At 57.2% G+C, this 14,966-nt stretch overlaps 1 protein-coding gene across 1 annotated transcript in view; it reads left to right on the forward strand.

Annotated features, from left to right (window-relative positions):
- Positions 1 to 14,388, forward strand: part of RXRA (retinoid X receptor alpha) — an 86,612-nt gene extending 72,224 nt beyond the window's left edge. Inside the window, exons 6-10 of the mRNA XM_061352389.1 lie at positions 4,407 to 4,536; positions 7,671 to 7,803; positions 8,718 to 8,809; positions 10,384 to 10,489; positions 13,385 to 14,388. Of these exons, the coding sequence (XP_061208373.1) occupies positions 4,407 to 4,536; positions 7,671 to 7,803; positions 8,718 to 8,809; positions 10,384 to 10,489; positions 13,385 to 13,532 (609 nt within the window). The 3' untranslated portion in view covers positions 13,533 to 14,388. The remainder of the gene's footprint in view (positions 1 to 4,406; positions 4,537 to 7,670; positions 7,804 to 8,717; positions 8,810 to 10,383; positions 10,490 to 13,384) is intronic.
- Positions 14,389 to 14,966: the final 578 nt, after the last annotated feature.

Here is a 14,966-nt window from a genome sequence, read left to right on the forward strand (position 1 = left end):
GTACAGCAGCTTAGGTGAAAGCAAAGCCCCTGCCCCTGCACAGGCCCCAGCAATGGAACTTTCCTTCTCTGGAGAAGATTCTGTATTAGCCAAGAGCCCCATGTGCTATAGGGCAGGGAGACACTTGGTGCTCGGGGAGCTCAGAGTCCAGTCAAGCCAACAAGCGGACCTGTGTGGCTGAAGTACAGGGAGATGAGAGCTGTGAAACCCGGGTGTGACTCCTCAGATGCAGAATTACAGAGCTGCAGGGCGCCCAGAAGGGGAAAGCTGCAGGAGGTGGTTGAGAAGTTTGCTTTCAAGTGGTCCCCTTTAGAAGCTTGCATTATAACTGGGCCTGCTTGAAGCATCTGGGCTTTAACAGGACTTTGTGCAAACAGGAGAGAAATGGGAGAAGAGTGAGTAGCCGCAATGAGGGAAATTCTCCTGGTCCCTTTCCTAAGAGATTCCCATATCTGCAGCTTAAAGCCTGCCTGTGAAAAGCCTCCCTGCAAAGCAGCTGCCTCCAGATGTGAGAGCCAGCCTATCTGCAGCCTGTTTCTAGGATAAAGCCTATGCAAAGCCCTTGCAAGGAGCCCTGTCACAGAGAAAGTACTCACTGCCCAGGCTGCTGCAGCCCTTGGGGAGCACAGGTAGAGCTGGGCTCTGTGAGCTAACCCCGAGCAGGGTCACGCACTGAAATATCCCTCTGCAGTTCCTCCTGCTCTGTGCTGGGTGTCTCCGGGGTTGGGATGATGAAATGCAGCTATTTCCAGCAAGTCTAGCGAGCAGGCTGCAGTATTTGTTTGCTGCTACAATAATACTTTATCGCTATATGAGGCTTGGAGGATTGAGCCAGGAATACCTTCTCTGGCAGGGATTGACAGCAGATCCCAGCGTGTAGGAGTCCAAGCCTTGACTGCCTCAATGGGATGCTCTTTTTGGCTTTTACCTACAAGGATGCTCTGTGGCTGGCTTGCTGGGTGAGGGCTTTCAGTGCGTAAGGCTTCCTGCTATGGATGGAGCTGATGCCTCAGGGAAGCTGTCCAGAAGCAGATCCAGGGCCATGGTACTCACCTGCATTTGGGAGCGATGCCCTGCAGCCGGGGGTCCCATCACCATGGAGCTGCAAAGGGGCTTTTGGAGGGGGCAGCTCCACTGTGGTTATCGAGGGGCTCTGATGCCATCAGGATAGAAAAGACTTGAGGAGAGCTGCAGCCAGCGTTGTGCTGCCTTGAACACAAACCCCAGAGAGCGAGCTGAAATAAATGGCTTCATCTGGCACTGCCTCTCCTCAGCCTCTTGTAGCAAATTGAAAGCTGGTTCCTGCATAATTCAACACGCATTACTGTGAGCAAGGATGTGTGCTGCATCTAAATAGGAGCGGGAGGCTGGCTGAAATGCCCTGTTATTGTCAGGCAGCTTCTGTGGATGAGGTGACAGGCTAGCAGGTCCAGCAGATGTATGAGGTAAACCTCAAACTGTTTCCTGTGAGCCAGGAGTGCTGGGTCCTTCTATTTGTGCCCCTGCACCTGGGTCCATCTGCACTGAGGCTGCTGGAGCTGCAGAGCTCCATCGCTTGCAGGGATGCTCCCACCGGGGTGTGCCCTTGAGGTGCTGCAGAGCTCTCATCTCTTGTGTCACTTTGTCACCTCCTGGGGCCCTGGCTGCTCCCAGAGCAGAGATCCCAGCACTGGGCCCTCTGCTTGGCCAGGCTGGTGCTGGCACCAGCTCCTTCCACCCCAGTGTGGGGCTTCAGCACAGAGCTCAGGGCTGGTCAGAGTGGGGGCGAGGGGGTCTGCAGCCCGGGAGCTGATCCAGCAGCCTGGGTACCCAGGCACACTGCTGAGGAAGGCTGCTGCTCTGAGGCTGAGCATGGGACCAAGGAGGGGACCTCTATCCCAACACCTTGATTGACATCAGGGAGTATGGGGTACATTCATTGAACAGGTGGAGGTTTGGGAATGGGGAGTGCAGTGGGTTGTGATGCTTGTGGGTAGCACAGACAGGGCAGGACACTGAGCCAGGCAGAAAGGAGCTAAGACAGAGAGATCTGGTGCTGCAAATTGCTCTCCTCCTGCCTCAGGTGGTGGGAGGGTACCAGCTGTTCTGGTGAGCATCAGCCTCTGAAACACTCATTCCAAGCAGCTGCACCTGTGAACCCCTATAAAAGCTCTTCAGCTGCTGCAGAGAGCTGATGATGCTTGGGCTGCAGACCCTGCTGAAGGGGTGGGCACCCAGGGAGGGTCCTGTGGGCTGTGGATGGGCAGGGCTGCAGGATTCCTCCGCCCTGTGTGATCCCCGTCGCTGGAGAGCCGGTCTCACCCTCAGCAGGTACCCGTCCTGGGCAGGGCAGGGGGTGTGAGGATGGGTTCCCCCTGTTCCAGCAGCTCCAGAGCAAGGCTCCTGCAGCATTAAGCACCCCCTCTGATGGGCTCCTGCCACCGAAAGGCAAAGCCTGTAACTGAGAGCTCTTATCCCCATTCGCTCTTAATTGGCCTTTGAACGTTTGGTTTCAAGTCGCCCTTTTCTGGAAGATGTCCCCAAGCTCCAGTTTTCCATCGGGATCAGGTGCCCGCCTGTCCTTTCATCCGGTCACACTCCGGCACCGTGCCCTTGCTATTTACTGCAGGAGGGGTTTGCTTACGGTGCACAGGGAGGGTTTCCAGCGCCGGGGGCAGATCCCTGCTGGAACCAGGCAGGGCCCTCCGGTGCTGACACCTTCAGCTGCCTCTCAGCTGCGGTGATGAAGCTCTTCCAGGAAGCCCCGAGCTGGTTCCAGGAGCTGCCAGCCGAGGTGTAATTAAAGGCTGGGCCCCTGGCTGGGGCTTTGCAGGGAGCACGGAGGCCGGGTACAGCGTGTGCTGCCCGCAGAGCAGTGATGAGCAGCCTGCCTGCTGCGAGCCCTAGGGACAGGGACAGCCTGCAAGAGGCAGCCCCTGAGCAAAGCTTTGGCAAAAGCATCCCACTTCCCTAAAATCGCCCTTTCATGGGGCGTGCAGGCTCTTGTTGCCCCTTGGTCAGGTTCTGCTGGAGCATGGGGTCTCCATAATTCATGTCTCCCTCCCATGGGAGCCAGGACACTGGGTTCTCCACCTGGCTGCTGAGTAAGCTTAGGTGAATTGAGGTCAGTCATATTCCTATAGCCTGGACACGGGTGTCCCTTTCTTCACCCTCCCTGCTGATGCCTCTGGATGCTTGCATTCCGTTTCCAGTGAAACACTTAAGCCTACAAAGCTCTTACTTGCACCCAGTTGAAGGTTTTCCTGCTGTCCAGTGGCAACCCCACCTCATCCCCTCTCCCAAGGAAAAGCCCAGTCCCTGCTCGCATCCCCTTCCCAGGGAAGACCTCAAGTGACACCCACTGGCCTTGTGCCCCTTGGGGAGCTGCTGGGGCCAGGCAGAGCAGGAGGGATGATCCCAGTAGCGATGCTCCAGGGCTGCGCTGCTGACCCCGAGCCCGTCCCCATCCATCTCTGCCCGGAACAGGTGAAGAGGCTCCATGGGCAGCTGCCCCTCAGCTGCCAGAAACGGGGTATTTTAAGCCTGGAGAACGGGAGACGTTGGCCACTGAGGCCCGGGGTTGTGTTTGCTGCCAGGGAGCAGCGGAGGGGCTGGGATGGGAGTCAGCAGCGTGGGGGGCGTTCCTGGGGCGCAGCCAGCTCCGGATGAGGAGCAGCCTCATCCCAATGGAACCACGGCTCGCAGGAGCGAGAGGTTACCCCGGTGTTGGTGTCTGCTCTGCCTCCCAATTCACCCCCTTCCCCTGCGATCCAGGGGTGAAGTAAACACTGCTGCTCTGCTTGGGAAACTGCTCTTTTAAGGACATGGGAGAAAACTCCTTGTACAATCAAAGCTGCTAGGTATCAGCAGGGATTACAGCGGGACGTGTGGAGGGGCTCATACATCCCTGTCCGGAGAGGTAAACCCTATATACACACTCATACCGGTGAGGTCTGTCTTGGCCAGGCTTAGACAGGCTCTTCCAGTTCCTAATCACGAGCCCACTTGAGCTGTTAGCAGTTCCTTTAAACAGGGATTTGGTGTGTTTAGGCTGATTGTCCTCCTTGAGAGCAGATGGGTTTTGTTACGGGATAATATTTCAAAGGAGAGGGTTTTTCTCTGTTTTTCTGCAATGCCCCCCCCCAGTGCTGGTTTATGGAGCAGGAGATGGTGGCTCAGGGAGCCTGCCCTTCCCCAGGCTGGAGCTCACTCGATCCACCAGTCATTGTGATGGATGTTGGGTCTCTGCACCCCTGGTTCTGGTGGAGAAGCCAGGTCACCTCCTGATAACATTCAGTTCTGGGGTGCTGCCAACCTCGGGGTCCTTCCCTGCAGCAGGGAAGCAGCAAACCCCTTCAGCTGCTCCTGCAGCCTCTCTTCTCCTTGCTCTGCCCTCTCCCAACTTATCCGTCTCCTTTCCTTGGCAGCCCAATGACCCGGTGACAAACATATGCCAGGCAGCAGACAAACAGCTCTTCACCCTGGTGGAGTGGGCCAAGAGGATCCCCCACTTCTCGGAGCTGCCCCTGGATGACCAGGTCATCTTGCTCAGAGCAGGTGAGTGGGAAGCGTCCCCCTGGGGCTCCGGGATGCAGGAATGCTGCATCTCACCAGTGATGGGATCACACTTAGGTTTAGGTCCCAGCCACTTGAAAGCCATTAGTGATTCTGAGTAATAGGCTCTGATAATTCAATTGCTAAATAGGATTCTCAAAGCCCCAAGGGACGTGTTGCTGAATGGGATCCAGAATGTTACACAGCTGAAGAATGGCCTGGCTTCATCTCGGGTGGGTGAGGAGCTCGGGATGTGCTCGGGTGGTTAAAGCAGGGCAGCCACACGCTGCCTTCCTCCCAGGCTGGGCTTGGAAGACGGAGTGTGCTCGGGGTCTCGGTGAGATCTCACCAGAGCAGAATGTTTGATCATAATTAAAAGCAGAAAGGGGCGAGGGAGGCGTCTCCTCTCCCACCCACCACGATGAAAATGCAGTTCCCTGCGTTTATTTTGAATCCCCTTGTGCTGCAGGGGTCTGCAGGAGCAGGGCTTTGGGAGGTGAGAAGCAGTTCACTGCAGAAAGGGTCTTCTCCCACCGAGTAAATGCAGGCTCCTGCTGCTGGCAGGTTGTACACACAGACCAGGGAGGGCAGGAAATCAAGAGCAGAGCTCAGTGAGGCTGTGTTTTAGGCATGAAGCTCTTTGCAAAGCTCCAATCAGCAGATAAGTCATTAAAATGGCTTTGGCTTGGTGCTGCCTTGAAGAGGAAGAAAAGAGGATGGATGAAGTGGATTCCATGGGGCAGGAGGAGAGGGGGCTGCAGACCCCATCCCAGGTCTTGTGGTGACTCTGACCCCATGGCCAGGAGGCCCTGAGCTGGAGTGGCTCCGATGGGCTCCCTGCTCCAGGCATTGCTGCCGGGGCCTCAGATGACCCCCCAGGTAACCAGGGACTCCATCTATTATTGAATGGGGCGAGTGGCCTGCAGAGAGCAGCTGCCCATGAAATATTGAAGTATTAAATGTAGCTGAGAGCATTGTGAGGCTCAGCTCCAGCGTCCCTGGAGGCAGAGCTAAGCAGAGAGCGAGTCTGCATGGGCCAGCAGCAGCTTTCCTCCCATCCTGAATCATTCAGGAATCTTCCCTCTCTGAGCTTTTTGGAGGAGAAGGGACCCAGCTCCTGAAGCCTCTTTTCGCTGGGTTTTCTTGTTTCCAAGCTTGCTGTGGCTGAGACAGGAATAACCTGATGTTTTCCCTGCACTGAGGCCAGGCTGGCAGAGGATGCTGAGCACTACATCTGCAGCTGCAGTTCATTTTATAGGGCTGGTGGGGAAACTTGGGAGTGGGATGGATTCACACCACGGTCACTGCGCTGCCAGGTGCATCCCCAGAGGCTGCAGCCACCTTGTTTGATGAGAGTCAAAGGAATCTGCTCTGCTTCTCCAGAGCTTGGCCTGAAATGCAAACCCCTTTGGGTAGATTTGTTTGGTTCCTAACTCACATTTGCTGCCTGTGGTTATCCCTGATTTTTCCTGCTTGCCTCTATGCTGTCAGCTCTTTGGGGATGTTCTGGTGAAAGCACTGGGTAGAAATAGGTTCCCCATTCCAGCTGAAACATCCCAGCTCTCAATGGGAATAATTCAGCTGAAGGATGCTGATTAGTCCAGTGCTCTGTAGCTGGAATAAGCCCAGCACAGATGCCGGCAGCTCCCTGCAGCCTCACTGCTTCCATGTATCCTTGGCAAGCAGGAGACTGGATTCGGCACCACTGGGGCTATGGGGAGCCGCGGCAGGAGGGTGATGGTTGATGGCTGGGAGTCAGGGCAGAGCTGAGAGAGCTGCTGCCACGGAGGGATGCTGTGATCCAGGGATGTTGTGCCCCAGGGACATGAACCAGCCCTGGGTCCTGCTGGTTGGAGTTGCTGTGGGTCTGGTGGGCGGCCCCACAGCCCCTTTGTGTGGGGCTGGCTCTGGGAGGTGCTCGGTGCAGCCCCACATCCCCTCCTCTGTCCCATTGGGTTCCACAGTGTTGCAATCCCTCTGCGGGCGCCAGGCCTCGCCCAGCATCGCCAAGTAAATGTTCCCGTGACCGGGGTGGGAACATCCTGCGGCCACTTAGGAAAGAGTGAACTTTATTCCTTGTCAACATTCCTGAGGGCACAGCCCATCTCTGCGGCGGGAGGTAAATACAGCACGGGGGGACCTTGTGCTTAGTCCAGTCAGTGAGAGAAGATGTTGCTGCGGCAGGAGAGGAGGATGTTGTTGTGTTGCTTCTTCAACATAGGAAAGAAAACACAATCCAATGTCCTGATGTTTCTGGACCCCAGAGCGCCCGCAGGCCACGTGCTGAGTGTTGCAGAAGACCCCTCTTGTCCCACTGAAGATGGGTGAAAGTCACCAAAATTTCCAGCCTTCAAACTTTGCAGCATTTCTTTTGTTAAGGGTTTGGTTCAGGAATTATTGAGCTCGGGTGGGAATGAGGAAGTGTTAAATTAGGCAGAGAGCTGGATGGTGGGAAGGGAGGTCACGTCTCCCTTCGCTTCTCCGTTTGTAACAAGCTCCAACTGCTCCCATGGTGTCCGGGCTCAAAGGATGTGTTTTCCCATCTCCTGAAGTACCGTGTCCAGTAACTAATGAGACAAAAGCTGATTTCCAAGCAGCTAGGGCAAGCTGTTAGTGGAGCAGTTGTGGATGTGGGACATCCCTGTACAGTAGCAGGAGAGAGGTGATCCCTGCCCATATCTATATGGCAGAAGCAACAAACCTGCAATCAGAGTTTTCATGGTCCTGATTTAATGGACCCTGAACCTGTGTGCTCCTGGTGGCCTGACAGTGAGCCCAGTAGCGACACAAAGCATTAACAGGGCTTGAACTGCTCAGAGGCGTGCAGGGTGGAGGGGAGCGCAGGGCTCACAGTGAGAGGAGCAGGGCAGGGCTGTTTGCTCCGGTGCCTGCGAGGTTTATAGAGGAAGCCGCTTCCCTTATTAGCCATGTATTTTTAGTGCATTTGTGCCTTAATGGTTTTTTCCTTCCCTGACATCCAAGAAAGGGGTGGCTCCCGCTCCCTTCCCATCTCCAGCCAGCAAAGGCGGCTCTTGAGCAGTTTCAATCTAGTGCCAGGGAGGTGACATTGCTGGGTCCCCATCCCACCGAGCACCCCACGGCTCTAACCTGCGGCCTCGGTTGTTTCCTCCTCCCAGGGTGGAACGAGCTCCTCATCGCCTCCTTCTCCCACCGCTCCATAGCTGTGAAAGACGGGATCCTGCTTGCCACCGGGCTGCACGTGCACCGGAACAGCGCGCACAGCGCCGGCGTCGGGGCCATCTTCGATAGGTGGGCAGAGGGACGGGCGCCGGGCATGCACCTTCCTGGACATCCCATCCCCACGCCAGGCTGCTCCGTTCCCTGCACTGCAGCCTGCTTGAGGGGTGGGATGGGGATGTGTTGGCTGAGTCTGTGTCCATCCCATAGTGTGCATGGGCACACCGTGTCGCGGGCCTTGCCTGCAGAAACCAACAGCGTGAAATAGGCAGGGAGAAGGCTGCCCAGTGCAAATCAAAGCCCCTTTCATGGGGTCCAGATGCCTTCTACTGTTATGAGAAGGCCACTCCTTTAGTTCTTTTCATCTTTAATTGGACCAAGATGTGACTTCATTTTCGCAGTGAGGAAGCACCAGAAGTGCCCGCAGGTTCCACATGCGTATCCCGAGGGCTCTTTAATCTCGCGCCGTGGGAAAAGGGCTCTAAAGCCGGGGACCGCCTGGAATCGCCTCCGTGCCTTTGCTGTTGAGGCAGTTGTGTTTCAGAGCTGGTGACGTCATTTGTCTCCTGTGAGGTCACCAGTGCAGGACCATGACTTCACCGCAGCATCCAGCAGGAAAACCTGGGCAATCCAGGGAAAATATTTCACAGCCGGCACCTGCAGCAAGAGCAAAGGGAGCAATAAATATTCCCACAGAGGAAATTGCTTTTAGATACCTGTTGGGGTCTTTATTATGATTGCTTATTTTCAGGCAGCTCTCGGGTGCCAGAGCCTCGGTGAATGTTGAAGCTGCTTTTATGGTCCCTGATGTGTCTCACAGGAGCTATTGATGTCCCTGATGAGCTGGGTTTGATCCAGGAGGACAGTGAGGGTATCTCCTGGGCTGGTCTCAGTGAGCGCTGTCCCCTGGCCTCACTGCTGGCTCTCCCCTGGGTGTTTCTGTTCCATTCCAACACTGACGCCTGTGGTTTCTGTGTCCTTTGCAGAGTACTGACAGAACTCGTGTCAAAAATGCGAGACATGCAGATGGACAAGACAGAGCTAGGCTGCCTGCGAGCCATTGTCCTCTTCAACCCCGGTACATGCGTTACTTTCTCTCCAGTCCTGGCTGATGCTGCATCCTTTTGGCTCCCTTTCGTACCTGTAAAGCTCCATTGCAAATAACTAAGGGCACCCAACTCCCGAGGGCAGGGCAAGAAGGATGCAAGTTGAATTAAGAGCTGCACGTGTGTTTGCCACCTTACAAGCACGTCCCTTGGAGGCCAGGGATGGGTCTGGGTCCATGCCCAGTGCTGCTCTCCAGGCCTCCCTTCCCAGGGGATGTTCTCCCCTCGCAGAGGGCCACTCAATTTCATGATCCAGAATATTCCCTATGCAGGGCTCAGCCTTGGCCGGGACCGGGCTGTGATCATCCAAGGGGATGGTGAATGCTGTTGTTGGAGCCAAGCTCTGTGCTGAGCCTGAGGGGCTTTGGCTCGGTCCACATCACACTCTGCCCATTTTCAGATTTACAGCGGTTCTGTAAAAACAGAGTTCTGGTGCTTCAGGGAATTGTCCCTGAATAGGAGCAGAAATGAATGTAGATATCCTTTAGGAGAAAAGTGTGGATTAGAGCGAAGTCAGAGCATGAACATTATTGTCCTCTTTCCCAGCCTTGTCATCCAAGGGCTTTTATTAACTGTGTTTCTGGAAAAGCCCTCTGAAGACCTGGAGAGGGTGAAAGCCATGAAACGTGCTCATAAAACACACCAGAACTTGAGTTTCTGTCTGTAGTTTGCTTCGGTTTACACACTCCAGGAGCCATCGCTGCTGCTCTCCTCCCCCTGACCCTTGGCAAGGAGAAGGTTCAGTGCCAGGGCTCATCCCTGATGTTGTGGGGAGCAAAGCTGCCAGCCTGCAGATGCCTGCAGCTCTCCTGGGGTCTCTGTGTGTTAGAGAGGGTCAGCCCAGAGCAGAAGCAGACAGCAACCAAGGACACATCTCCACGTCCCGTCCCTTCCCTCCCTGCCCTGGCAGGAGCGTGCTCTGTGCCCCAGCACCACTCTTACTGGGTCCTTTCCCACTGGCCCCGGGCCAGGCCCTGCCCCAGGTTTGGTGCTGATTCTGGGTTGCTTTTTCTGCTTGGCTTTTTTTTATCATCCCCCCTCCCTGTAATCAGCAGTAATTTATTGGCTGTAATTCGGGATTAGCCGTATATGGTAAAAGAAGGGGAATCTGGAGATGTTCCCATGGCGCGTGTGCTCGGGGATATCAATGGCTTGATTGTCCCTTTCACCCTACTAAAACCAGCCCCTGGGGGACCTGCCGAGCAGCGACTCTGCATTCAGCCCTGCCACAGTGCTCTGGAGGGAGAAATCCCGCAAGGACAGGGCTTAATCCCTTCAAATGAGGGTCTGTGATCACTGGAATGAGCCAGGATGGTTGGGGTCAGGGTGTAAGGTGGGGTAAAACAGAGCTGTAGTCACAGGGCAAACCTGTCGGGGCTTGAATGCTCCCGGAGAGGTGCTCTGGGTAGAGCCACAGAAACCTGGGGTTGGGACCCTGTATCCGCACCGTGCCCTGCTCTGGTGGTGCTGGGAGGGGTGGAGGGAGCGCAGGGGGTTCCCTGCCTGCCTGCAGGGTTTTGGCTGATGTCCTTCCATTGCCTTTCAGACTCGAAAGGCCTCTCCAACCCGTCTGAGGTGGAGGCGTTACGGGAGAAGGTGTACGCGTCGCTGGAGGCTTACTGCAAACACAAGTACCCCGACCAGCCCGGGAGGTGAGTTACTGCGGTGCGAAGGGTGCTGCAGCCCAGGGCAGGGTCTGAGAGCCATCTGCAGGGTCACTGCACCTCCATGTGGGTGCTGGGTCCCTCCGGTCAGGGTCACTGCACCTCCATGTGGGTGCTGGGTCCCTCCAGTCCAGGTCACTGCACCTCCATGTGGGTGCTGGGTCCCTCCAGTCAGGGTCACTGCACCTCCATGTGGGTGCTGGGTCCCTCCAGTCAGAGTCACTGCACCTCTATGTGGGTGCTGGGTCCCTCCAGTCAGAGTCACTGCACCTCCATGTGGGTGCTGGGTCCCTCCAGTCAGGGTCACTGCATCTCCGTGTGGGTGCTGGGTCCCTCCGGTCAGGGTCACTGCATCTCTGTGTGGGTGCTGGGTCCGTCCATGCTATTCCAGCACATGCCGCCGGGATGGGGTCGGTGCTGGGTCCCTCCATGCTATTCCAGCACATGCCGCCGGGATGGGGTTGGTGCTGAGCCCTGGGAGCCCCCGCAGCAGGGGGAAGGGGCATCATTTCCCTTTTGGCAACCCCGGAGCACAAACCACAGTGAAAATCGGATGCACATGGAGTTAATTTTCGGTGGCAGATGAGCATCATTGCTGGGAAGTGAAAGCCTCAATTGATGCTCTTTTCTCCCCTCCCCGCCTCCCCCAATCCAGCTGGGAATGGGAGGGGGAATTAGGAATGCTTTCCTGGACTGCTCTGGAGCTGAGTGGGCGCATTTTCCCAGTTACAGCCTGAAGCTGGCAACTGCCAGTTAAGTTACTGACAGTCACTTGAGAACCCAGGCAAAGTGCTGGAACCTGCTGCTTGTACGTGTCGTTGCCGAGGCAGGAATACTGGGAAAAGCAACACACGCAACTGGGATCTGCATCTCACCTGCAGTCCCGGTCTGGGTGGTTCAGTGGAGGAAAGGATGCTTTTACAGCAGTGGATGCAGTGGGCACATCACGCCATCAGAAGGGATATCGGTCTTGCTTTCTCCCCTGTTTGGGTACCAGTGTGCTGGTGGATGATGAAGAGGGCTGTTGAGGGGCTTTCTGGATGTGCATGGCTGGCTTGTGGCAGGGAGTTAGGATGTGTTTGACGTGGTGAGGAGGGGAGGTGAGGGATGACCACAGAGCTGGGGCCGTTACCTCTGCTCTCCAGGGTTTGTGCGCACCTCAGGCCAACTCCTCTTCCAAGACCGTTATTAAATTGCTGTTCCTAAACAAATCCAGACCTGGGCTTGGCTGCTGTGGTGGTGCGGAGGAGCTCTGCTCCCCGTGGGGCTCGGGGGGCTCAGCCAGCCCTACCTGGCCCCGGGAGAGCTGAGCTGCCTTGGGCATCGTGGCCGGCAGCTCCCCTGCGTTAGCTCCCTGTTGGGATGAGCTCTGGCGCTGCTGAGCCGTGCTGCCCTCGCCCGCTGCTGCTCGGTGCTGCAGCCTTGGGGGGGCTGGCTCAGGGACAGCCGCTCCTCATCCACCGGCCCTGTGCGGGACAGCGGAGCTGAGCCGCGGCTCCAGGGCAGGTCCTCGGGGCTGTGTAAGGCGGTGTTTCAGGGCTGGTACCCGCTCCAGGGGCTCTGGGGTTTCATCTCTCACTGCCTTTGAAAGACCTTGGTCTGGGGACTTCCTTGTGTGATCCTCTTCACCCTTCTCTGGTGCCTTAAAGGCTTTTTCGTGCTTAGGGAGCTGCGGCTGGGCACTGCTGACCTTAACTCCATCTCTGCTGCGGTGCGGGGCAATGGTGCAATGAGCCCAGGTGCCTCGGGAGGGTTAACTCTGGGCTGGGAGTCCAGGGTTGCACAAGAGCTGAAGGAAGCTCTCGGGAGCTCTCTCCATCCTCCTGGTCTCACGGCACGATGTGATCCCCATCTGGGGCTGGAAACAAGTTCTTCCTGTGCTTGAGCAAACGCCTGCTGGGGCGGGTGTGGGTGCCCTGCTCCTCTCTGCGGGCAGTGCTTGGCTCCCGCCGCTTCAGGTGCCCTTTGGTGTGGGGCTGCAGCCTGGTCCTGGCCATGGGGAGCTGGTGAGCACCGTGCAGGCAGCACAAGGGGGCCTCTCTGCAGCAGGGAGATGGAGTCATTCCAAGGAGCAGCCCAGCCGTGCCCCCTGCACCATGGAAAGGCTTGGGGTGATGCCTGGCAGCCGCAGGGAATGGGGCTGTTCCCTCCGCTGGGGCTGCAGCCCTGGCATGGTGTGCTGCGGGCCGGTTATCTCACAGTTAACCGCGTCCCGGGGCTGGAGCCATCATCTGGTTTGGTTTAAAGCGAAACTTCCTGAATGGGATGGTAGGGCTGAGCTGTTTTTCCTGGCGCCGCTCCCACCGTTCTCGCCAGCTCAGCAAAAAAACTGGGGAGAGAGAAGCATGCACGCATGGAATAACTCCGTGTGTGTGTGCTGGAGAGCCCCTTCTCCCTGCGCTGCCTCAGCCTTCGCTGATGTTTAAACCCTGGTTGTGCAGCACTAAAACCAAACACATGCTCCTGGCCATTAAAGAGCCTTTTCCCATGTTGAGAGCGCCCGAATGAGGGCTGCGTGCAGGCAGGGTGCAGGCAGGCGATGTGGGACCCCATGAGCATCTCAGGGTGCTCACTGAGGGGTCATACCCGTGCATGATGATGCACGATGCCAGCGGTGCTCCCCAGCACAGGGATGGCCTTTTGTTTCTTACTGGACTCTCCAGCTCCGCTCTCAGCACGTTGTCAGTACCCACCGTGGGGACCGGCTCTTCAAGGCTGGGGCCTCTGCACAGCTCTGGGTGTAGCTCCATGCTTTGCTGACGGAAAAAGCTGCACCTGAGCCCCAGCCCTGCTGAGCAGGAGCCCCCAGGGAAGCTGCGTGGGGCAGGGCAGGAGCAGGGGTGTGGATGGGATGTGTGACCAGGACATTTCTCTTGCCCCCAGGTTTGCCAAGCTCCTGCTGCGTCTCCCAGCCCTCCGGTCCATCGGCCTCAAATGCCTGGAGCACCTCTTCTTCTTCAAGCTAATAGGCGACACGCCGATCGACACCTTCTTGATGGAAATGCTGGAAGCACCTCACCAAATGACTTAGAGAACTGCTGCCGGGTCAGTCCCTCACCTTGCCGGGGTCCCATGGGCCCCTTCCTCTCTCCCCTTGCCCAGCCCACCCTTGCCTCCTCCCCCCGGTGCTGGAGGCACCGTCTGAGCCGGGGACCCCCCGCCGCCGTCCTCGCCTCCTCGTCGCCTTCACCCTGCTCCATTCGCTGTCACTGCTGCATCTCCAGACCTGCTCGCTGGTTCCCTGCGCTATGTGTGGACAAGTGGGAGTGGACAGAGCCTGTCACCCACCGCTGCGGCTCACACCCTGCCCCGGCAGCTCCGGATCGGGGTGAGCATCACCCCTGGGCGGGATGGGGACATGGGGACACCCAGCCCCGGGCAGCGAGGGGAGCGGTTGGACTCGCTGGGTGATGCTGGCTCTGTTCGGAGGATGGAGCTTGTGACAAAGAGAAGAAAAAAAAGAGAAAACAAAAAAGAATTTGATTTTTGGTCTGTACCTGGTGGCAGCAGTGTCGGGGGCTCCTTCACAGGGCAGAGCCGGCCTGGCCCTGCCCCACGTGAACCACCCAGGGCTGCACAGAGCCTTCTCCTTCCAGGTGGGAGCAGAGGGTTTGGGATTGAGCTGGATGCTTCCCCAGTAACACGGTGACTCCCTCGCACCCACCCTGCAGAGGGTCCCATGGGCACCAGCACCTGAAAACCCCCTTTTGCCATCCCCAGGGCAGCCGGGCATCGCTGCCCTTCCCAAAGATGCCTCTGCTGGTGTGGAGCTGCCCCCATGGACATGAGCTGGCTGCAGCACATGCTTTAAGGCTGCCAGGGACTTGGCATCACCCTTCCCCAGCTCCCAGGGTCTTGCTGGACCCCAGCCCTCAGCAGTGCATCCAGCACGGCCCTGCTCCTGAGCCTGGGTCCAGCCTGTCCTGATGGAACCATGCTTGACTTCATGGGCTGTTGTATTGGAGCAGCAGGAGCTGGTGTCAGCAACGGCTCCTCCTTGGGCTTTGGGTCCTGACCTGGTCTTGTGAGGTCTGAGGGGCATTTCCAGCTGTTGGGGTGGGCTCAGAGGAACACCCTGAGCCCTGGCTTCCACAAGCCCTCCCCTTGCACAGGGGTTCCAGCTCACCCAGGAGCCTGCTCCTGTTGATTCAGCAGCTCTATAAAACACTGCAAACAACAGCCAGTGGGAGTGCTGGTAACTGTGGCTGTTCGTTAGTGGTGAAGCAAGAGCTGGGTTCCCCCTGCCCTGATTCTCCCCTATATGTGGGGCTGAGAGGTCCCGGATGGATGGGGATGCAGGAGCAGCCCATGCCCATCCTTAGCCCATCCGGGATGCTGAGAGCACCAGCAGCACCTTGGCTTCTGCATGGTCCTTCCCTTAAGGCTTGGTGTGACAGCAGGGAGATGGGAATTAGGGACACAGTCCCAGGAATGTGCCCACACCCCATGGGATGGGATTCCCTAG

The sequence above is a fragment of the Neopsephotus bourkii genome, unplaced genomic scaffold (assembly GCF_033783945.1).
Source record: "Neopsephotus bourkii isolate Nb327-2 ecotype Australia unplaced genomic scaffold, CSIRO-AGI_Nbou_v1 NB_659, whole genome shotgun sequence".
Lineage (NCBI taxonomy): Eukaryota > Metazoa > Chordata > Aves > Psittaciformes > Psittacidae > Neopsephotus > Neopsephotus bourkii.